Here is a 25,543-nt window from a genome sequence, read left to right as displayed (position 1 = left end):
CCCCGGGTGAGGAGAGGGGTGCCTTGTACAGAGCCCGATGAACAGCAAGGGCGGGGCGGGGCAGGAGGAGCGGGCATGCGCAGAACCTCCGTGCGTGCGTCGGGAGCGACTCTCCTCGAGCGTCGCGACGCCTCTGCGTGTGCATGCCCCGTCGCCATCTTGGACCATTCGGCTGCCGTCAGGTACTGCGGTTTTCCTTCCTTGCCGTTTCCATAGCCTCTGCCTTAGTGTCCCTTAAGCCAGTGCAGCGGTGGGCGTAGGTAGATGGGTTGTTGAGGGCAGAAGAAGGGAGGCTGTAGGTTTGTTTCCGGTAAAAGTGTGGGTCCTTTTCCCCGTGAGAGGAGCATGGGATTTGGAGTCTGAGGGACCTGGGTTCCAGTGCTGGTTCTGTCGCGTTCGGTGGGGATGGTGTGAGCGCGCTAGCTCGCCTCTGTCAGGATCGAAGCGCCTTGTAGGCTTGTCGTGAAATTTAAAATAACCGATCAGGACGCTTGTTATAGAGTGTGTTAGCATCACTGAGTGCAAGCCTGTAGTGCTCGTCGCACGGCAGGCTGGTAAATCGAGAGAGGAGGTGTTGGGGCAAAGAATAGTGGCTTTAATCGGAATGCCAGCAGCCCAAGAAGATGGTGGGCTGGTAGAACCATCTTCCCTGAGGTAGAATCCAAGCTTCTTTTGTACTAAAGGCGGGGAGGAGGTGTGGCTGGTATTACAAACTTCTTGCAGCTGTTCACAAAGGTCTGGTCACAGTGTAAGCCTCCAACAGGACAATTGTTATTCTCTGTTCTGCAACTTTTTGTTGACACCTTTAAAGGTCAGGCCTGGGAGGCAAAACCTTGGGAATAGGCTGTCATGTGTGTTTCAGGCTGTAGGCAACATCCTTTTACAGAGATGCAGAGCCAGCGTGATTAAGACAGGAAACAAAGCACAACGGTTAGAGCTAAAGGAATAGATACAACGTGGAGTCAGGTTGGTTCTCTGTTAACATTAGTTGTAGGTTTTCCCTAAAGGACAAGAATTACCGTGACTCTACATCCCCCTTAAAAGCTTCCTCACTTCCTGTCACCCACTCTTGTCACTTTGCTCTAACCCAAACTCACCTCTCCCCCAAAGACTCAGCCTTTCTGCTTCTGAGGTGAGACAGGCATCCTTGCTTCTCTTTGCTCCTTCTCGATTCAAGTGGAAAACAGTCCAGTTTGAATCTGATGCCTTTAGACAAAGCCGCCATCTCCCCCCATTGCTGTGTCATAAATTGATAGCACTGCCCTCATTTCCCCACGGTTGGGTTCCTGCTCACTGTGACTGTCCCCCAGCGTTGCTCCCGTCTTTAACACGTGGCTCTTTCAATAGACACGTAAGTGATCCTTCATTAACCCGGCCTCTGGGCCCCTTGAACCTTCCTCCTCCGCTGACCTTGTCGCCCTTCCTATCTTAACCACCCCTTCCCGTGCCGTTCCCAGTCCTTGCATTACCAGACCACGCCCTGGTGATCCAATTCCAGGCACCTCTTTCTCTGACCCTACTCCTGTCTTTCCGGCTCACTCTCCCCAGCAGCTCCCTGCCACAAGCCTGTGACCCTGCTGGGACCTGCAGTCCGTTGATCCTGCCGCCTGCCCTCTGTCCATCCTCCACACCCACGTCCTTCCCCCCTTACCCAGCTCAAGTGCTCCATCATTATCATCACGGCCTCTGTCTCACTTTGTCGTACGTCTTTGGCAAAACCATAAATCTGGTGAACTCCAACTCCCTGCCTACCGTATACCCGCCCTCGTGAAGCTGAGCAGAAATGTCTAGACTGCGTGTCTAGTCTTGCTATGTCCTATCCTTTTCTTCACTCGTCAGGCTCCTACCCCCACATTGCATGGAAAAGAAAGAGTTGTCAACGTCGCCAGTGACCTCTACTTGTCTGAATCACATGGCCATGTTTCAGTCTTTTTCCTGCTTGACCTGTGAGCAGCCTTTGGCACAGCTCGTGGTGACCCTGTCCTCCTGGAAGCACTTTCTTCACTTGGCTTTCAGGTCACCAGTCTTCTGGTTTCCTCCTCTCACCATCACCATTTCTTCTGTTTCCCCTGTTGATACCACCCCAGCTTCTTGCTAACTTGCTAACATTGGAGAGCCCTTGGGCTCATTCCTTGGGCATCTTCTCTGTATATACTCAGTTCCTTGGGGGGCACTCATTCCCTTTCAGAATCTTATGAATCATCTCATCTACCTCTACCAGATTTGTTATCTCCAGACTTTTCTTCTCTGAGCTCCCAACTGCCAAATCCGACGCCTATTCAGCGTCCCCACTTAGAAGTTCAGTAGATTTATCAAATTCTAACGTGTCCAAGAACCTACTCCCAATTCTTCCCACAAGAACTTAACTCCACCGTTATTCTTCCCCACGTCAGCTATGGTGGTTCCCTTCTTCCTGTTGCCCAAGTCCCAAACCTTGGAATCATTCTGACTCCTTTTTACTCACACGACTAATCCATTAAGAAATCATTTTGGCTGAGCCTTCAAAATTTATGTAGAATTGGACCATTTCTTACTATCCCCTCTACTCTGCCCTGTGCCAAGCCACTCTCTTCTGTATTATAGCAATAACTTGCTAGCCAATCTCTTTTTCCACTTTTGCCCCCAAGAGTCTATTCTCAACTCAGTAGCTGGAGCGATCCTATTAAAAAAGATGTCAGACCATGTTGGTCCTTTGCTCACAACCCTTCAATGATTTACATTCCTCAGAGTAAAAATCAAAATCCCACAGGCAGGGCTGCATGTGATCTGACCCCTTTTACTCACCCCTACTCTTCTTGCCAATCCTGTCCCAGTTTCACTGACCTCCACACTGCTTGATCACACTAGGCATGCTCCCACCTCAGGGCCTTTGCACTGGCTGTTCCTTCTTCCCTCAATATACTTCCCCCAAGGGTCTGCACAACACTCTCCCTATCCTCCCCAGTCTTTGTTCAAATGTTACCTTCTCATGAGATCTGCACCAATCACTCTATTTACCATTACATCACTTCCAGCCCACCTGTTTCATTTTTTTTCACAGAACTTATGGTTTACTGACTGTCTCTTCCCTAGAATATAAACTTCATCAAGTCAGGAATCTTCATCTGTTTTGGTCACTGATGTGCCTTCCAAGCACCTAGAACAGTGCTAGCATGTGGTAGACTCTTGATAGATATTCATGGAGAATATTCATTTCATAGAAAGTTCATATTCACTATTTTTCTATCACTGAAAGCCCTCCAAAATGCACCCAAGCCCACCTGCCACTTTTCCTTCAGAGAGCATATATTTCAGTTATCCTCTGAACCTCTATTGAGTGCTTCCTGTATGCCAGACCCTAGGGAGGACTGTGAGTATAAGACACAGTCCCTGCCTTTCAGATCCTAGAAGAATTCTTGTTCATCCCCTCTGCCCTGTTAGGCCTCCTGCCATGGGTCCAAGGGGTCCTTTCTTAACATGAATGTGAGTAGAGCTCAATTTGTGACATTTTATCTCTCGGCACCCCCTGTTCACCTGCTGTTGTAAGTTCTCAGTTTAGTGATTGCTTCCAGACAGACCAGGCAAGGACCATTCTCTTGGCTTCATAGGCTGGGTCCAGGCCTTCTATCTCAGAGCCACATGGACTCACTGGTCGTATATGGAAACCAACCAACCATTTAAGTCCGTGTTTTCTTTTCAGTCTTTGCTAGGCAGCTCCTTATCACATTTCCTGATCATCTGTTTTTCTTTCTAGTATTCCCTTTCTATTGGTTGTGAACTTTTGACAGGCAGAGGTTCCTAGTGAGTTGCACGAATCACAACTTTTTAAGTTGCTAATGGTAGAAACCTGAATTTAAATCAGCTCAGAAAGTTGAAGAGCAGCCTGATGCAGGAGCTCAAATGATGTCATAGGACTTGGTTTTTCCTCCATCTATAAACTCTCTCTTCCCCATATTGACCATATTCGAAGGCTCCATATGGTAGCAAGTTGGCCACCAATTGTTCCAGACTCGTAGAGAGAGAAAGCTTCTCTTCCTCAAAATGTCCAGATAGAAGACTTTGGCCTGACTCTTACTGGCTCAGATTTGTTCTCATATCTACCTCTGGATCTGGAGATGAATACTAAGAGAAGAGGGACTATGTTCAGTGGCCAAAACCAACTCAGGTTCACCCTACAGATAGATTCAAGATCCTCAACTTGGCTTGCTTCTTTAAAATGCCCTCTCAGGCCACCTGTAGACAGAGGGTCATGCTTACCTGCATCTGTCCTGTTTTTTGCCTCTTGGCCTTTGTGACAGTTTCACCCGTTGATGAGGAAGGGATTCCTGCCCTAGGGTTGGGGGGTGGCCGTACACGTAACACTGGACAGATGAGACGGCCCGCAGGTTATTAGCACAGATACTCACAGTCCAGAGGAGGGAGATGCTGTGCCAGGCAGGGCCACATGGGGGCTTGCACGTGGGAACAGAGCAAATGAACAGGGGCTGTGGGAGGCAAGCTTTGTACTATCGAGTGGGTGTGGTGCCCACTGGTTCCTGTGGGGGGATGGGATCGGCTTGCGTGAATATTCCACTGGCTGGAACTGAAGCCCACTCCTCAGGGATGGGCAGCGGCCATGCCTGGTCCCCTTGATAAGCAGGGCTGCTGGACTAGGGGCCTTAGCGGCAGGAGCAGAGTGGGCAGGGAAACTGTGGATAGGCTATTCGAGGCCCTCCCGATTTTACCAGATGCCAAGGCAATACATAATGTTGGTTATTAATAATTAGGTCTTACAGAACAGGGACCTGCAAAAGGTGGTATGTAGCTCTCTCGACCTTTCTCAGAATAGTCTTTAGGGTTTCAGAAGTTGCCTGCCTTTCTTTTCTGTGCACGTCTGTCCCAGGTTGTCATCCCCATCCTGGCCAATGAGAAGAATCACCTAGACTGGCCCCACGTGGTTTGCCAAGATGTCCAGCGACACGCCCACAGCCTCCAATGTGACCTCTTGGTTCTCCTTGCACAAGCGAAGGGGAAAACTTTGCTGCCTCTTCCAGTCGGCTCAGAAAAAATGGGGTTTGTGGATTCTGAAAGTGAGACCGCGTAAGTACCACCAGGCTGGCCATATGGGCCTCAGAGATGTGGGAGATGCTGGTTTATCTGAGTGTTTTCTTTACGACTTTTCTGTTCCTGACTCTGCATATCTCTTTGTTCTGCACACAAACCCACTGTTTGCCAGCATGCTCAGACTATGTTTTGTGCTGATGACTACCCTCGCCCCAGTCCGTCTGCCGGACGTCTTTTAAGGCTGTCACGCAACATGGCCTTTTTTCTGCTCAGAACTATTTCAGGGCTGAGAGTAGCCACGCTGATTTCAGTATTTCGCTTATCAGGACAGTGTCTCGCTTATCAGGACAATGTCTCATCATTGGCAAAGACCCAGGTCCGGTCTGGGAGACAGCACGCCTCTTCCCAGCATTTACCCAGCACACACTGTCACTGTCCAGACCCTCCTCCCCCAGGAGCTGGAGACTTTTTTCAGGTCCTGGGGATTTTTTTCCAAACAGAAACAAATCTGGCTTTGTTGAGGCTTGAGGTCCATGCCTCCTGTGCCTGGGAAGACATTAAAGCCTCATCCTCTTCTCCATGTAAGAGTGATTCCAACTATCAGCTTCCACTTACTATTCCAGGTTTGCTTCTGTCCTGTGGGGATTCTTTTCTTTTTCATTCGAGCCAGGCTATATATCTAAATGCTATTTTTTAATCATCTTCTATCCAGCATTTCTATACGTTTGTGGCAACAGGCCATCTTCCTACATGTGCTTGGTCTGCCATATTGCCGGGAGTCTCCAAATGTATTATGTCATCATTGTGTATTCAGGGCCCATGATTTTATCTGAAGAATAAGTAATGCACGGGATAGCAATGTACTTTATAATGAGTTTTTGCTGTTGGAAGTAATTTGCTACATATATAATTTGAAGCAATTTCCCGGTTAACTGTAAAACTTACTGTGGTTTAATAAAAATACACAATTTCCAAAATAAATAAATTCAAATTACCCTTTTCCTATTCCTTTTCTCTTTTAACATAATAATATTCACTGTGTGTGTGTATATAATCATTGCTGAGTTTGTCTCCCTTTGTTCAAATTTGATAATTTCCCAAAAGGTTGGATCATATTTCAGGGAGGTGAGTATCTTCTCCCTTTAATACCGTCCATAATCACTTGTGCCATATCATTGCTCAGCAAATATGAATTTAATTAAATTAAGTGAAGGTAGGTTTCTGGCATGAAAATGCAAATGACAGATTCTCTTTCTTTGTCACCCATGTCCTGGGTTCTTGGCATGAACTATTGTCAGTTCAGACTTGGTGAAAAGGCAACCAAAATGTATTTTTGATTTTTAATCCCTTCCAAACATCCTTAGTTAGTTAGTTTATTTAGAAGGTGTATGGGGGGAATGCATGGGAATTGCATTCTTCATTAGAAAAGTGAGAACAAAGGATAGTAGTGTTTGGATGTCTGATAGCTTGCCATGTGGAGGAGAAAGGAACCTATTTCCTCTTACTGCAGAGGTCAGAACTAAGACCGAATGAGGGACTGGCAGGGTGATAGATGTGGTTCAAAGTAGAGACAAACTGTCTCCCAGGGAGAGCTGATCTGAGGAATGTGCTGCCTTGTCAAGTAGGGAGCTGGCTGGCATTGGTGGGACTCAAGCAAGGGTTGGGTGACCATTTGGATGTTTTCTGTCCAGTGTATTCCTGCACTGACAGAAAGACTTGATAGGATTTGGAGTTCTTAAACTAGCCTTCAGAATATTGGCGAACCTCTGAATCTTGAATAATTGTGTATGAGTAACTGTATACACACATGCATAAGCAGCTTGTCTGAGGAGAAGATCTGTACTTTTCACTGACTACTCGGTAGAGCCTGTTATCCAACAAAAGTTAAGAGTGCTTGGACTGGGGTTCCCTGGTGGTGCAGTGGTTGAGAGTCCGCCTGCCGATGCAGGGGACACGGGTTTGTGCCCCGGTCCGGGAGGATCCGGCATGCCGCGGAGAGGCTGGGCCCATGAGCCATGGCCACTGAGTCTGCGTGTCCGGAGCCTGTGCTCCGCAGCGGGAGAGGCCACAACAGTGAGAGGCCCGCGTACCACAAAAAAAAAAAAAAAAAAAAAAAAAAAAAAAAAAAAAAAGAGTGCTTGGACTAAATGGAATTTCCCACCTGTTTTTAAAAGTTTTGGGATTCTGTTTTGGGGGACACCCAGAGTTAAGCTATTTCCAGTGTCCCAGGAGATTTGTTGTATCTTTCACAGCTTGGATTCTATGGATAAGTCAGTCATGTATGCCATTGAGTCTGCAGTGATCCAGTGGAGCCATCAAGTCCAGGTGGTGCTCAAGAGGGAGTCTTCCCAGCCTCTCCTACAGGGGGAGAATCCCACCCCACAGGTGGAGTTGGAGTTCTGGAAGAGCAGGTAGGCACAGGCTCAAACCCTGGGGAGCGATGTCTCTCAGAGGGTAATGGGCTGGGGGAGGCAGCCATTGAGTCTGGTCCCACCCCCAGGCATCTCTCATCACCCCTGGAGCAGACAGCTCGGTGTCTCTCATCACCCCTGGAGCAGACAGCTTGATGTCATTTGGGTCAATGCAGTTCTTCTTTGCACTGGGAGTTGACACTTTCCCCAAGGTTCAATAGTCATGCCTCGTTTCTTGAGCTACCGTCAGTGTATCTTCTGGCATTTCTTCAAAGGCTCTTTCAATTACATGTAAAATTAATTAACTCTCTTTCATATTTTCTACTGTCTACTCCCTTCTCCTTGGACAGTCAGTATGCACACACTTTTTGTAGGATCTGGAGAAAGAGACGGGTTTTGGCAGTTCACCACTGAACGGCGTCTCCTAGGTTCCAGGCAGTCATTAGTCCGTTGTCCACTGTGTCTTAGCCCCACAGGTTCCCGAAAGACCTAATTATTGCTCTTGCTCATTCCCCCTCTTCCTCTCCATTTCCGTGCTCCTATTTATCATTGTGCTGATTAATCTTTTACTCAACAGGAGACAGACAGATGTTTGAGGCAGGTGTCCCTGTCCTTGCATGTCATGTGACCAGGCATGCCTGTAGGGCTCCAGTCCCACTTGCACCCCGTGCTGAGATGCCCCATCCTCTTGCCTGGTTTCTGATCATTCTGCTGACCTACTGCGGGGCCCTCCTCCAGCAGCCTTACCCTGACACCTCTCTCACCCCACCCCAAACCTGCCTGCAAGAGCCAGTGACCTCCAGCTACCAAGCTTTTGAGCCACCAGATGGTCACAGCAGTGTTCCCTGCTGCTACCTCCTCTAGCTGCCCCTCTGAACCTGTGTTCCACACTCAGGCTTTGGTCCTCACTGTTCTGAGAACAGAGGCCTCTGCGGAAGCACCCTGAGGCAGGCTTCCTCTCTCTATCTGAGGGTGGGTCATCGCAGCATGACTTGTGTTTCCTGATGTTCACCTGGGTTCACTCTTCTCCTGGTGCTGCAGGTCTGAGGATCTGGAATACATTTATAATCAACTGAGAACGATAAAGGTGAGGGGCATGGCGGGGCTTCTGGACAAGCTTCAGAGCAGCTACTTCCCAGCTTTCCAAGCCATGTTCAGAGATGTTGTAGCAGGTGAGGACCCGCAAGTATTTTCATAAATTGACTCAAATTTCGTATTTATGCTGAATTATCTTCCTCTCTGATCTCAGCAGCTTCCAGTCCTTATAGACTCCAACCTGAGACAGTCTAGCACAGAGGCAAGAAGGCCAAATGCAGAGGCAGGGAAGCAGCTGCCCTGTGCTCTGTCTGCATTTCCAGCGCTTTGTGCCCTTGACAGAGTCGCCTCACCTCTCTGAGCTTTCGAGTGTGCCATGGAACAGCGCACACACTTCCCACCTGCTTCCCTGGGCTGCTGTAAGGTGGGGTAGGCGGAAGTTCCTTACTGACTCTACCACACTGGCAAATGCGCTTTGTGATCCCCCATCTCTGCAATTTACCTCCTTCCACCCCCTGGCTCTTCGGGAAGTCTCTGTTCCATTTCTAGCTCCATTCTGCCTTTTTTGCGCCTGTCAGATGGGACTGCAATATCCTGGCCATCTGAGCACCAGACAAGATCGGCCCTTGTCAAAACTGCAAATCTAGCAAAGTCTATAATTAGAAAGAGGTAAAATTTTTAGGGCTCCCTCTCTCCTCATCAGTGCACTTTGCTTCTTTCCTTTCTCCTATCACAACTCCTCCCAGCTCTTCAGTATTGTAGGTCAGAATGTGCTTTTAAAGGTGTTTGCAATTTCATATGATTTAAGCTTAACCCAAGCAGTGATTTTCAAACACTTTTTCTCTATCAGAACTTTCCTTCAATGCAATCTCCTGTGTGAGTCCAAAATTTAAAACTTGCCAAGGTGTATTTGCTCTGCTAAAGAGGGAGTGTCCTGTGTCCAGAGCCCATTGATGGATCCCCTGTCCCACCTTCTCCCATAGGGTTTGGAAACCACTCAGATAAAGGAATGAAAGTTCCAGTGGTGGAGTTTCTTACATGTGCTTTATAACAAAGAAGAACTGGCTTAAGTAGCTGGTCTTTGAGGTCCTTCCAGGCCCTAAAATCTCATCCCGGAGGCTGCTCTGCCAGCATCTAGAGCTGGCTTGGAATGGGGTCCCTGTTGGGGTCTCAGTTTATTGCTTCTGTGAGAGATTTTGTGTGCCAGAGGAATCAACTGTTATTCCCAATTTATACTCCATTTCAAATGAGATAGTGTCCCCAAAAGTGATATGTGTACCAGTGCTGGTGTGAGAGATGGTTGTGGGAGATGTATGGACAGGTGTATTTTAAAATGTGCTAACGGGTAACTTTTTTTGGCACATGATACAAGTTTTCCATTTATAGTAGAGATTTAAAGAGATTTTCATTTTATATGATTTTATTTAGGCTAAAATGAGAGTCAATTTAGAGAAAAGTATGAAGTAATACTACAGGTTGTAGGCAGTCATGACAAATATCATAAAGGAGGTATGCAAAGGACTGAAATTTGAGGCTCTGAAATAAAACATATAGTAAAAGTATATTTATGAGTTGGTTATTTAGAGCCCCAAATATATTTTTCACATTAATAGGTTAATAGAGTATAATCATTCACATTGATTAATAGTTATAAAAGATTCGGTTCCCCAGGCCAGCTTCTAAAAGTTGTTTGCAGCAGAGTATAGGACAGCAATGAAAAGAAGTTAGAAACAACAATATCATCATAGTAGTCCCAGAGAAACACCACTGTAAAAATAGAAATCCTTGAAATATATAACTCAATCCCGATGATGGAAGAAAAGAAATTTTGATTAGAGTTGCCAGGTAGAGACTTGGTCAGAAATATTGGTGGGGTCTATGGAGAATAAAAATACTTTAGAAGCTTGCAACTGATTTTCTCATTTCAGAGCATCTGTCTTTATTCTGCACAGATATACTATGTGCATTGTTCTTATCAGCCACAATCAGGGTAGTTCTTTGGCTTACAGATGGATGGAAGAGAAGGAGAGGAAAAGAGATAGTCCTGGATTAGTGGGCACGTGGGACGTAAAGAAGGAGGTTAAAAGGATGTAGGCAAATGTGTGGGCGCAAGATTGTCTGAAGTGGAATTGACTGGGCAACGAAGAACCTTGGAAACCGGAAGTAAAGATACGCTGGAGGGGAAAGGACCAGGGCAGTAAAGACTAAGTGGGGAGTTCTCGCCTCTGGCCACTAGGGAACAGGGTCGGCACAGGACGGCCCAGTTGCCAGTCCAGGATATTTGTAGGCGGATGTGTGTGGAGAGAAGTAAAGGCCAGGGGTTCTCTGGAGCTGATGTGGACTGGCTCACAGTTTCTCAAGAGAGCCCACTGTACACAACCCTTTTCAAAGCGCCCTCCCTAGCACTCAGTGACTGCAGGTTAGTAGCTTGAGATCAGACATGGTGGGAAGATTGGGAGTATTTACACCCCAGAAACTGGCAAATGCTAAAGGCTTTTGAGATCAAGGCTTTTGTCCCAGAAGGGCTTGTTGTTAAAGATTTATCAGCAAACCACACATATCCCTGTGCAGCTGGGGTTTATGTTTGAATTTTGTTTTGTTTTGTTCTGGTCGTGCTGTGCAGCTTGTGGGATCTTAGGTCCCCAGCCAGGGATTGAACCCAGGCCCCCTGCAATGGAAGCATGGAGTCCTAACCACTGGACCTCGGGGGAAGTCCCTATATTTGCATTTTTTAAAAGCTGTGCGCCTAACTCTGTTCATCTCTGACTTCATTTGGCTTGTGAGCCAAGGTGATTACACCCTGGAATAGATGAGCTGGCCCTCAAACGTTGAGCTCTTAAAAATCAGGGGCATGCCTATTTGTATGATTAAAGGAGATTTTGCTTATTAAAAAATATAACATAAAAAGGAAGCTCCTCTGGCACAATGGTCTCAGTTTCTCTTCCCTCGAGGCCCATGTGAAAGCCCGAGCGTGTGCTCATTGGAGTGGCTGTTGGATTCTGACACTCCCCACCCCACAGTGGTTCTGATACTTCCATCAGCTCCCCCATTTAAGAATCGCTGCTCTAATCAATTTACCATGACTTCTGACTTTCAAATATTGGATTCACATAGTCCTTCCCACAAGTCCATTTGGGATATAAAGTACACCTCTCAAACTCCTGTGTGTAGTGAGCCCCACAGCCATCAAGCCAGGGCTTCAACACGATAAGCTTGGGGTATAATCTTCCTTTTACTCAGCTGAGGAGGGGTGGTCGATTCACAGTCTAGGCAAGTTATTTAGATCTTAATGTCTTTCCTTATAAAGTGGAGTAGTAAATCTACCTCACAGGGTTTTCTATGAGTTGGTATATGTCTCGTGAGTTGGACAGTGCCTGGCATATGGAAACTGCTTACTAAATACAGTAATATATATATTTTGAGTTTCCTTTAGGATGAATGCAGAGCTTCATCCACATAATATAACCCAAGACCATCTGCTGTCACATGACAGTGCCTGGTTATCTGCCCAGGAGAGAACCAGCCTTTATAAACCCTCCCTTCCCGTTCAGTTTGTTCAGTGGACTTTTGCATTCCCTGTAAGTGGCTCTGCAGAATTAGTGCCCAGAGTTACTGGTTTTCCCAGTTTCCCCTCTCAGCCGCCGCAGGATGGCTGGTGGAAGCCGCTCTCTTTCCTTGCCTGCACTCAAAGGAAATGGCAGGAGATTTCCCGGCTTTGAATACCAGCAGAACCTTTCCATAATCAGCCTGGGCTATTTCTGTATTCCCTGTGACTTCTCCTCTGTAAGAGCTTCATGAGATTCTTTATTAGCAAATACTTATCAGAGACATTACCATGTATGGAACGCCTGCTTTGGTCCAGGCACTGAGCTAGCTGTATATGAAGATTCTGTGTGTGCTGCCCTCAGACCTTCATGAGAAACCTTTAAATTAGTTACTGTTCAGCCTGTTGTTGAGGTTCAGAGAGGTTAAACATGCCCAAGGTCATACATTTGATGTATCGGCATTTGAAGGCAGATCTCTCTGACTCTAAAACCTGTCCTCTGTCATCTGTCTTGTATTGCCTTGGAGTTAACAGCAGCAAAGGAAACAGCAAACAGTTACTGAGCGTCTTCTACACGCAGAGCACCAGACTGGGGCTGGGAGGACCGGGAAGAGGTCCAGATACAGGACTTCTATAAGAGAGCCTCCTCAGACCACTATTCCAGCTGCCCAGGTTCTTCTGTTTTCAGTGTTTCCTCATAAGAGCTAGAAAGTTTTCAGGGACCAGCCCTCTCTGCTCCCTTAGTGCAGGAAGAGATCACAACCATTGCTTTCCAGATCCTTCACTCCCAGGCCCCAGGGCTTCGCTCCGTGGGTGTGAGCCTCAAGCCAGGAAGGTGACCATCGTCTCCAATTCCTTCCAGCTCTGATGGAAGCACGGGACATCCACACGCACCTGGTGCCGCTGCACCGCCACCTGGAAACGCTCGAGAGCCTGGAGTTTCCTGAGGTGAAGCCACGGCTGTGGCCTCTGCTGCACGTGGTCTGCCTGATCTGGGCCACGTGTGAGCTGTACCGCTGCCCTGGGCGCCTGATGGTGCTGCTGCAGGAGATCTGCAACCTTCTGGTCCAGCAGGTTTGCGCCCAGGATTCCCCAACCTCTTGCTGGATGGCTCCGAGTCATGAGAAGAGTAAAGTGTCCATTGTTCTCAGGGCAGGGAAATAATTAGGGTCCAAAGGGCTCTCAGACTTGAATTGTTTTATCATCACAGCCAGTAACTCACAAAGGTGTTCTCAGTCCTGCTGGGATCCTTGGGAGGACCCGGGTCAGGCGCAGGGTCGGGGTGGTAAATTTCAACCTCCTTAAGGATCTTAATGGCCTGGTATTAGATCAGTAGCAAAGCCCAGCAGCTAAGAATGCTGCTTCTGGAGTCAGGTGTCCCTGTGCCACATGCCGCATCACTACTTGTCAGCTGTATGTGCCTGGGTGAGTCTCTCACCTGCCCTGTGCCTCGCTCTCCCTCTGTGCAAGGGTGGGAAGAAGAGGACCTGCCTCGGAGAGTTGCTGGGTGGCTGTGAGGCTCCACTGTGATCCCGTATGGCAAGGCTCACATCATGCCCCCACGTGCTAAGAACTCACTGCCCGTGAGCTATGTAGAAACAGCTTCTTGGCTCACACGCTCTGTGCTCCTTAGGGACCCATGTAGCACCAACCAGGGCAGCGTAAACCTTGAGGAGGGCACCTGTAAACAGAATGAGGCCTTTAACAAGGTTTGGGTGATCAGCCCCCCAGATTGGCTCACATCTGTGGAGCACTTGAAGGCTACAAAGTGCTGTGACATCCCCGTCATTTGTGCATGAACCCTGCAAGGTGGGCAGGGAGAACCTTGTTAATTTACTATTATTATTTAACGATGAGGGCTACAGCTCAGGGAGTTTAACTGAGTCACCAAAGGTCACCCAACCCAGGACCGGAAGCTAATTGTTTGACTCCTAGACCAGCGATGTTCTATCACTGCATGTTTGTCAACCAGGACTCTTAACGATTGAAAGTCTAAGAAAACCCCACCCAAATGAGCATCAACAAAAAGATAACTTATTGGCTCATTTATCTCAGAAGTCCAAGGAAAGGTTGGCTTCAGCCCTGGGTTTCAATGAGGCCTGGATGAGGTCACCAGGACCCAGTTATTTTGGCCCCTCCCTGTGGTGGTGAAGATAGCTGTCCAGTGGATTCAGACTCACAGCTTTCCAGGTTCAAGCCTCTGGTTCAAAGAATTTGTGCACTCGAATTATTTACTATAGAAAGCCAATGAGTCACAACGAAACACCTGGAAAGGACACCTGCCCAGCCCCAGCTAGCCCAGGGAAAGTCTCACTGTGTTTCCTTGTCTCTGGTTGGTCACTTGCAATCACTGACTATGGCTTGAACCCAGGTTCCAGTCTACCTGTGGAACTGAGGATGGGGTCCGACGTTTCCTATATTAGACTTCTGAAAAACGTTGGTTGGGCAGTTACTCAGTTGAGAGCTGTGGGCTGGGCAGAGTTGTGGGCCGTCCTGTACCTGTAGCCAGGCTTAGTGCCACTAACCTGTCTGCCCTCCAGGCCTCTAATTATCTCAGCCCAGAAGACCTCCTGAGAAGTGAGGTGGAAGAAAGTCAGAGAAAACTGCAAGTGGTCGTGGACACCTTGAGCTTCTTCAAGCTGGTGTTTCAGGACAGAAGGGAGAATCTCCGTTATTACTTCAAAGAGAACCAGGAAGTCCGGGAGTGGGATTTCCAGTCCTCTGTGGTCTTCGTGCGATTGGATGGCTTCCTGGGGCGACTGGGCATGGTGCAGGTAAGTGTTCTCATTCCTGTCAGGCCCCCGGCTCCATGCAGGAGGGAGCCGTCCAGGGATCCAAAAAGTAACAGCCTTAACAAAGAATGAAGTCATGCCATTCGCAGCAACATGCAGGGACCTAGAGGTTATCATAGGAAGTGAAGTAAATCAGACAGAGAAAGACAAATATGTGATATCATTTACATGTGGAATCTAAAAGAAATGGTACAAATGAACTTATTTACACAACAGAAATAGACCCAGGGACATAGAAAACAAACTCGTGGTTAACAAAGGGTGGGGGAGGGATAAATTAGGAGTTTGGGATGAACATACATACACTACTATATATAAAATAGATGATCAACAAGGACCTACTGTACAGCACAGGGAACTCTGCTCAATATGTTGTAATAACCTATATGGAAAAAAATCTGAAAAAGAATGGATATATGTATAACAATCACTTTGCTGTACACCTGAAACTAACACAACATTGTAAATCAGCTGTACTTCAATTTTTTTAAAAAGTGTAGTATTTAAGATTTCAAAAAAAAAAAGTGAGGAAGAAACCTGAACATTTATCAAGTGAATTAATTTTTAAAAATTTTTTTAATTTATTTATTTGGTTGCACCAGGTCTTAGTTGTGGCAGGTGGGCTTCTTAGTTGTGGCATGTGAACTCTTAGTTGCATGATGCATGTGGGATCTAGTTCCCTGACCAGGGAACGAGCCTGGGCCCCCAGCATTGGGAGTGTGGAGTCTTATCCACTGCATCACCAGAGAAGTCCCCAAATGAATGAATTTTTAAAACTAGCTGCTTTTCAAGATGTAAGTGGAAATCCTATTTTATTCTCTAATGGCAATTAAGTTTTCTTTTATCTCCTTTTCATTACATTTTGTGTATGGAGAATGCACTAAGAGAATTATAATGTATCTGCAATTCCCATGCTGTATTATTAGATCAAAATTTGGCCTTCCTTTTCTTTATTCCATGTTTGTGTCTGCCTATAGGATGACCAAATAAAAACTGAAAAAGTAAAAAACAAAAAACAGAGTAAGAAAAGGTCCAAGACAACATGGTGGTTGCCCCACCCCCCACTCCCCATTGGCTGGAAAAACCCATGATTCAACAACTATTTTGATTGGTCATCATGTAATGGTAGTTTTACCGTACTAGAAGTTTAGGAAATTCTGATCATAGACTCAGAAAGAAGGCCGAAGGAATCAATCGACAAATACAGTTGTTTTTCAAATTACCCATAATCTTCTTGCTAGAAATCTCATGCAAAATACCAGCGAGCTGACTGGATGCAGCTGGCCATTCCCACAAAGCCACTGCTTTGAACTCTACTCTCCCACCCTCAAGGTTGCTCTGAAAACTACAAGACTAGCGTGAATCCCTGTGCAAAAGAAATACGACTTTTGCTCAAAGCTGTGGCTCCCCTCCAGCAGTTGTTTAAAAGTTAATATGAATGTTAGTTTAAGGACCAAGGTGAGAAAGCATAAGGCTTTCTCTTTTGATTGTTTTAGAGTTTAGTGTGGTTAATAGGTGTTTTCACACTTTGCAACTCTGTGTTTACTGATTGAACTTTGCAGGGAGAGTAGTGGGCATAATAAAACAAAATAAATACTTGTCCTAAAACTAATTTGGGAAATTCAGGGTCAAGTTCAAGATTAAGACAATAGCAGTCAGGACTGAGAAGGAATCAGAATCATGTTTCTAGCCATGATCAGCAGAGATTTGGGGAAAAGAGAGGGGCTGTATTGGGGGAGGCTGTGATAAGTGGCACAAACCGTGGGATTGTGAGGATAGGAGAGAGTGAAATTGAATCTGTTCATTCCAGCTCAAAAAGCATCGGTCCAGCACTGCCATGCACTAGGCACCATGCACCAGGCACTGAGCTGGGACCTGGAGGTAGGACGGTGGCTGGGGTACAGCTTTGCTTGTAAGAAGCCCATGGACCAGTAGCCATGGCCCAGGAGAAGATAGAGGCAGATGGAGGAGATCCAGGGATGCAAAGACACAGAATCAGGAAGTTTCACTGAGGCATATTAAGTGCCATGAAAAAACAAAATTGGCATGTTATTGGGAGCAAGAAGGAGGAGTCTCTAACCTAGAGAAGGTCTGAGAGGGTGGGAGCACAAGAGGAAATAAATTTCAAAACTGCAGTAGGAATTCTCCAGGGAACGAAGACGGGAGAGGGAATAGAAACAGACAAAATGTATAAGCGAGAAAGCGAGACGAAAGGCTCACCTTAAATCCTTCACCGGGATCACAGAGAGTATAAATAATTGATATCTAGCTTTATCCTAAATGGGTCCTTTTTCCGCAGCCTTTTCTACCGTGGCTCTTGACGAGCAGCCTCCCCTCTCCTCCCCCTCCACTCCGTCCCTTCCTCTCCAGCACCAGCCAGAGGTGACAGTCACTCTCCTGCTGCACCCTGCCCCTGGCCGCCAGGGTGAACGTGGCAGACAACTGCCTTTACTGTGTGCGGGCTGTCCAGCCTTGAGAGTGGTCCTCACCCGGAGGCCAGGAAGCAACGCTCAGTTCTGCAAGGCTGTTGGGCTGCGCTCGGCGCTGCACACATGCTAATGATGGGACTTTGCATATAGACAGCTATCCTAACGCTGGGGCGCCTAATCTGCTGGGTTTATTCAGTAAAAATAAGCAGCCTAGGCCACCAGTCTCCCTGGAGTCATTGCCCTCACAATAGCCTGCTCTCAGGCTGCTTTTTCTTTCTGAGTCAAGGGCACAGGTGCATAAAAAGAAGTTGCCCCAGTTTAATTAGAAGATGAGTTGAGTGTCACCTGCTCTGTCTTCCTGCTCCTTCCCCTCTTCCATTTTCGGTCCCTGGCTCTGCTTCACTTCTCTCCTTCTTTTCTCCACCGATTTCCCCTCTGCCTCCCTTTTCCCTCTTCCTTCCCTTTCTGCTGGTCTCCCTTCCCCTTCCCTGTTTTCCTCTCTCTCTCTTTCAGTTTCTCTTGGCTCTTTGTACACCCTACATTTACCTGATTCTCCCTTTTCCCATGGCTGCTCCTTTCCCTTGACCTGGTGTTTCTCCCCTTTCATCTTTCATCTCCCAGACACTTGCTCAGACTCACCCCCTGGCCCCCGGCTCCCTCGTCTCTTCCCCACTCAGCTCAGTGCAGTGGGACACAGACTTATGGATCTGCTCCAGGCATATTTCATGTTGCCCTTTAGTTAACATTCTTTGTATCTCTGTGATGGATGCCTGTTTGAAATGAGATTAATCTACTTCTCTCCAGCAAGAATTAGCATGAACCCGGCCTTATACATCGTGCCGTTCTGTACACTTTGTGGCCCCCGAGATGTTAATAAAATGACATCAGCGCGTTTCCCTCTCTGCCTGCTCGTGTCCAGGGTTAAGTTGTTTAGGGCTAGTTTTTAGTCTTCATCGCTCTCTCTCATTTTTTTCTCTCTGATTTGTGTGGCTTTTTTCCTTTTGCTCTTTTGCTCTTGCTCTTTGAAACAAGAAAGTTTTATTGTGCCGATTGATGCTTCCCCTCTGGGCACCTGCTAAGTGAAGGTGGGGGCAGGGCCTGCTTGGCTGGAGGTGCTGTCCGCCTGCAGGTCTGTCTGCAGCGGTGCGGAGTAATTGCCTTCACCGCAAACCGCGGTCCTCCTCCTCCTCCTCTTCCTGCTCCTCTCCATCCCCATGACGCAGCTCGTCTCTTAGCATGCCAGCCCTTGGGAGGGAAAGGAAGGATAGACCAAGAAAGAACTAACAACTTTCAATAGCCTGTCTCGTGCCAGAACTGCAGCCTTAAAACCTTCGTAAGAGCTGGATATAAGAACCTTTACTTTAACAAATGAGCACCATTAAGTTTGACACATAAATGAACTTGCCCAAAGTCACAGGCTCAGCGAGGTTTACCTGGGATTGGTACCCGGTACCCAGGGGAACAGGGTTCCCAAGTACTGTCTTTCCACCAAACTCAGCCATCTCCCAGCGATTCTAAAGGTCTCTTCCCCTCCCTCCCTCCTCCCTCCTCCCTCCCTTTTGAGGGTCCCACACTGGTTTTGTGGTTTTCATCTGTCCGGACACACTCTATCCTGCATTTGCACACACTATTTTTACCACATGATTTCTAGGTCTTTTTTTCTGAATAAGTCATTTGGGTAAAATTATAATTCCCATTCCATGAAAGGGCCTTACTAAGGAAATCCCAAAAGTATATAAAATCTTTGCAATTTGAAGCAACAGTCAAAAATCAAAGGGGAAGAGAGTCTTCAGCTGCCTCTTGATTCCTACCCTCACCCTGCCTTCCTGCTCCATGCTTCAGTGCGCATGCACTCACACACACACATTAAACACACACACATTATACACACCACACAGAGACGCACACAGCGCTACACATACACACATTAAACACACACACCACACAGAGACGCACACAGTGCTACACATACACACATTATACACCACACACATTATACACACCACACAGAGACGCACACAGCGCTACACATACACACACACATTAAACACACACACATTATACACACCACACAGACGCACACAGCGCTACACATACACACACACATTAAACACACACACATTATACACACCACACAGAGACGCACACAGCGCTACACATACACACACACATTAAACACACACACCACACAGAGACGCACACAGTGCTACACATACACACATTATACACCACACACATTATACACACCACACAGAGACGCACACAGCGCTACACATACACACACACATTAAACACACACACATTATACACACCACACAGACGCACACAGCGCTACACATACACACACACATTAAACACACACACATTATACACACCACACAGAGACGCACACAGCGCTACACATACACACACACATTAAACACACACACATTATACACACCACACAGAGACGCACACAGCGCTACACATACACACACACATTAAACACACATACACACCACACAGAGACGCACACAGTGCTACACATACACACATTATACACCACACACATTATACACACCACACAGAGACGCACAAAGCGCTACACATACACACATTATACACACCACACAGAGACGCACACAGTGCTACACATACACACACACATACACACCACACAGAGACGCACACAGCGCTACACATATACACACACATTAAACACACATTATACACACCACACAGAGACGCACACAGCGCTACACATATATACACACATCATACACACCACACAGAGACGCACACAGCGCTACACATACATATACACATTATACACACACACATACACACCACACAGAGACGCACACAGCGCTACACATACATACACACGTTATACACCACACACATTATACACACCACACAGAGACGCACACAGCGCTACACATACACACATTATACACACCACACAGAGACACACACAGTGCTACACATACACACACACATTATACACACCACACAGAGACGCACACAGCGCTACACATACATACACACATTATACACCACACACATTATACACACCACACAGAGACGCACACAGCGCTACACATATACACACACATTAAACACACATTATACACACCACACAGAGACGCACACAGCGCTACACATACACACATTATACACGACACACATTATACACACCACACAGAGACGCACACAGCGCTACACATATACACACACATTATACACACCACACAGAGACGCACACAGCGCTACACATATATACACACATCATACACACCACACAGAGACGCACACAGCGCTACACATACACACATTATACACACCACACAGAGACGCACACAGCGCTACGCATACACACACACATTAAACACACACACATTATACACACCACACAGAGACGCACACAGCGCTACACATACATATACACATTATACACACACACATACACACCACACAGAGACGCACACAGCGCTACACATATACACACACATTAAACACACACACATTATACACACCACACAGACGCACACAGCGCTACACATACACACATTATACACACACACATTATACACACCACACAGAGACGCACACAGCGCTACACATACATACACATTAAACACACACACATTATACACACCACACAGAGACGCCCACAGCGCTACACATACACGCATTATACACGCATTATACACACCACACAGAGACGCACACAGCGCTACACATATATACACACATCATACACACCACACAGAGACGCACACAGCGCTACACATACACACATTATACACACCACACAGAGACGCACACAGCGCTACACATACATATACACATTATACACACACACATTATACACACCACACAGAGACGCCCACAGCGCTACACATACACGCATTATACACGCATTATACACACCACACAGAGACGCACACAGCGCTACACATATATACACACATCATACACACCACACAGAGACGCACACAGCGCTACACATACACACATTATACACACCACACAGAGACGCACACAGCGCTACACATACATACACATTAAACACACACACATTATACACACCACACAGAGACGCCCACAGCGCTACACATACACGCATTATACACGCATTATACACACCACACAGAGACGCACACAGCGCTACACATATATACACACATCATACACACCACACAGAGACGCACACAGCGCTACACATACACACATTATACACACCACACAGAGATGCACACAGCGCTACACATATACACACACATTAAACACACATTATACACACCACACAGAGACGCACACAGCGCTACACATACACACACACATTATACACCACACACATACACACCACACAGAGACGCACACAGCGCTACACATACATACACACATTATACACACACACGTTATACACACCACACAGAGACGCACACAGCGCTACACATACATACACACATTATACATGCACACATTATACACACCACACAGAGACGCACACAGCGCTACACATACACACATTATACACACACACATTATACACACCACACAGAGACGCACACAGCGCTACACATACACACATTATACACACCACACAGAGACGCACACAGTGCTACACATACACACACACATACACACCACACAGAGACGCACACAGCGCTACACATATACACACACATTAAACACACATTATACACACCACACAGAGACGCACACAGCGCTACACATATATACACACATCATACACACCACACAGAGACGCACACAGCGCTACACATACACACATTATACACACCACACAGAGACGCACACAGTGCTACACATACACACATTAAACACACATACACACCACACAGAGACGCACACAGCGCTACACATACATATACACATTATACACACACACATACACACCACACAGAGACGCACACAGCGCTACACATACATACACACATTATACACCACACACATTATACACACCACACAGAGACGCACACAGCGCTACACATACACACATTATACACACCACACAGAGACACACACAGTGCTACACATACACACACACATTATACACACCACACAGAGACGCACACAGCGCTACACATACATACACACATTATACACCACACACATTATACACACCACACAGAGACGCACACAGCGCTACACATATACACACACATTAAACGCACATTATACACACCACACAGAGACGCACACAGCGCTACACATACACACATTATACACGACACACATTATACACACCACACAGAGACGCACACAGCGCTACACATACACACACACATTATACACACCACACAGAGACGCACACAGCGCTACACATATATACACACATCATACACACCACACAGAGACGCACACAGCGCTACACATACACACATTATACACACCACACAGAGATGCACACAGCGCTACGCATACACACACACATTATACACACCACACAGAGACGCACACAGCGCTACACATACATATACACATTATACACACACACATACACACCACACAGAGACGCACACAGCGCTACACATATACACACACATTAAACACACACACATTATACACACCACACAGACGCACACAGCGCTACACATACACACATTATACACACACACATTATACACACCACACAGAGACGCACACAGCGCTACACATACATACACATTAAACACACACACATTATACACACCACACAGAGACGCCCACAGCGCTACACATACACGCATTATACACACATTATACACACCACACAGAGACGCACACAGCGCTACACATATATACACACATCATACACACCACACAGAGACGCACACAGCGCTACACATACACACATTATACACACCACACAGAGACGCACACAGCGCTACACATACACACACACATTAAACACACACACATTATACACACCACACAGAGACGCACACAGCGCTACACATACATATACACATTATACACACACACATACACACCACACAGAGACGCACACAGCGCTACACATATACACACACATTAAACACACATTATACACACCACACAGAGACGCACACAGCGCTACACATACACACACACATTATACACCACACACATACACACCACACAGAGACGCACACAGCGCTACACATACATACACACATTATACACACACACATTATACACACCACACAGAGACGCACACAGCGCTACACATACATACACACATTATACATGCACACATTATACACACCACACAGAGACGCACACAGCGCTACACATACACACATTATACACACACACATTATACACACCACACAGAGACGCACACAGCGCTACACATACACACATTATACACACACACATTATACACACCACACAGAGACGCACACAGTGCTACACATACATACACATTAAACACACACACATTATACAGACCACACAGAGACGCACACAGCGCTACACATACACACATTAAACACACACACATTATACACACCACACAGACGCACACAGCGCTACACATACACACACCACACTCACACATACCACACATATTGTGCATACACAGACGCAGTCACACACTGCACCCACGGACATACGTACACTGTGCACACACCGCATATGACACGTGGACACGTCACACACACAGTTCATTTCTGTGTCATAGTATTGCAGATTATGCAGGTGCCCTGTTTATGTTTCTCCCCGAAGCCTCTTCCCTCAAACAATGTAGTAAGTAAGCAGCTTGGAGAGAACCCCCATTTCTTTCATTGTCAAATTGCCATAAAGCTGTGATTCACTTGGAGACAAGATGATTTCCTGCTGAGGCTTCATGCGCGGTGATTAGCGGGCAGATACGTAATAAACTGACCGAATCTACAGCGCTTTTCCTTTGCTCTTTCCTCAGTCTCCAGCCCTTTCACTGCCTCTTTTCATTCTGGCCTAATTGGGCCGCTTCCGTTTTAGCCGGGCCTGAGCCCTCGGTCACGTAGGACATTAGCCGCATGAGGTCGGCCTCCCTCAGAAGGTGAAGAAAACTGTTTCCCAATGACCTTTGAGATTTTCATCTATGAATGTCTGCTTTGTGCTCGCCCTTAATGAATTCTGAAGGCATTTCTTTTAAGATGTGCGGCCTCTCCCGAGAAGAGGCTTGCTGTTTGTGGGGTCACGGCACAGATGGAACCCACCCTCACCACCCTAGTAAAGGCTGCACAGTTTTTCGTTAGAATAGTAGCTGGCTGGTCCAGCCAGCTGCCTAGGACCCCATGCTCTATGTAGCTTCCGTCTCTAAAAGGAGTGTCTGTGTGTTAGCTATTATACATCTCTCAGCCACCAACCTGATCTAATGACACCGGGGTAATGAAGATTAATTACTGCACCTACCGTTTATTGAAGTTGTACAAAAGCACTTCCGTTGTAACTCTAGCCCATTTGCAGGTTAGGAAAAGGAAGCTTAGAAAAATCAAATGTCTTGCTTTAAGTCTCACAGCTGGTTAATGGCAGACCAGGGCTGTGTGAACCCAGGGATCTGTGCCGTATCCTACACTCTTTCCACGATGCCTTCTGTCCTACCACTGAACTTGCCATTTTCAGCCTGTATATAGCGTAATGAATTTCATGTGTCTACAAAGATGACGGTTAAAAATGGATATTTTAAAAATATAATTTAAACCTCTTATTGGTTTAATGGCCTTTTTTTTTGTGAGGACTTCTAAATAAACAAGAAAAGAGCTTACATTTAAATATTTTAAGAATCAAAGATATAGTCACCGTGATTACTATAAATCTGTTACTACGGTGGTAAGACAACTTCCCACCTGATGCACTAATCTTCTTCACAATACCTCTGTAATGTCAAACTTCTAAAATCTACCCAGAGATGGAGAGCTCACTACCTCTCTTAGCAGCCCAGTCTATGGTTGGGCCTTTCAGGCATGAGATGGTTCTGTTTTATGGAGTTGAACCACATGAAATTGCTATTTCTTGTAGGTTAGAATGGTCAAGTATAAGAAATTTTATAAGTTCAACCTACAACTCGACACCAAATCTCCTGGGTCCCATTTACTCATTTGCCTTAGTTTTACCCTCAGAGCAGGACCATGCAAGGTTCTGCCTTGCATTTGACCAAAGCCCTTCAAACATTTAAAGACACAGTTTGGCCTTGCTTTCTAATTCTCTGCTCTTGTCTAATTCTCCTTATTTTCTCCAATTGCTCTGAGTCCAATGTTCCTAGAGTCTCTACCACCCTGTCACCTTCTCCTGGAGGTGCTGTCGCTAAGTCAAAGGTCAAAGATCACGTCTTCATTCATTCAGTAAATATTTCTT

At 46.5% G+C, this 25,543-nt stretch overlaps 1 protein-coding gene across 1 annotated transcript in view; it reads left to right on the top strand.

Moving 5' to 3' along the window:
• Positions 1–25,543, top strand: part of DNAH9 (dynein axonemal heavy chain 9) — a 304,275-nt gene that overhangs the window by 4,167 nt on the left and 274,565 nt on the right. The window contains exons 2-6 of the mRNA XM_032616402.1: positions 4,862–5,058; positions 7,275–7,433; positions 8,475–8,605; positions 12,875–13,086; positions 14,553–14,786. Coding sequence (XP_032472293.1) covers positions 4,862–5,058; positions 7,275–7,433; positions 8,475–8,605; positions 12,875–13,086; positions 14,553–14,786 — 933 coding nt within the window. The remainder of the gene's footprint in view (positions 1–4,861; positions 5,059–7,274; positions 7,434–8,474; positions 8,606–12,874; positions 13,087–14,552; positions 14,787–25,543) is intronic.

This window comes from Phocoena sinus, chromosome 20, assembly GCF_008692025.1.
Source record: "Phocoena sinus isolate mPhoSin1 chromosome 20, mPhoSin1.pri, whole genome shotgun sequence".
NCBI lineage: Eukaryota > Metazoa > Chordata > Mammalia > Artiodactyla > Phocoenidae > Phocoena > Phocoena sinus.
The sequence above is the reverse complement of the archived record's forward strand: the minus strand, read 5'-3'. Positions and strand labels throughout refer to the sequence as shown.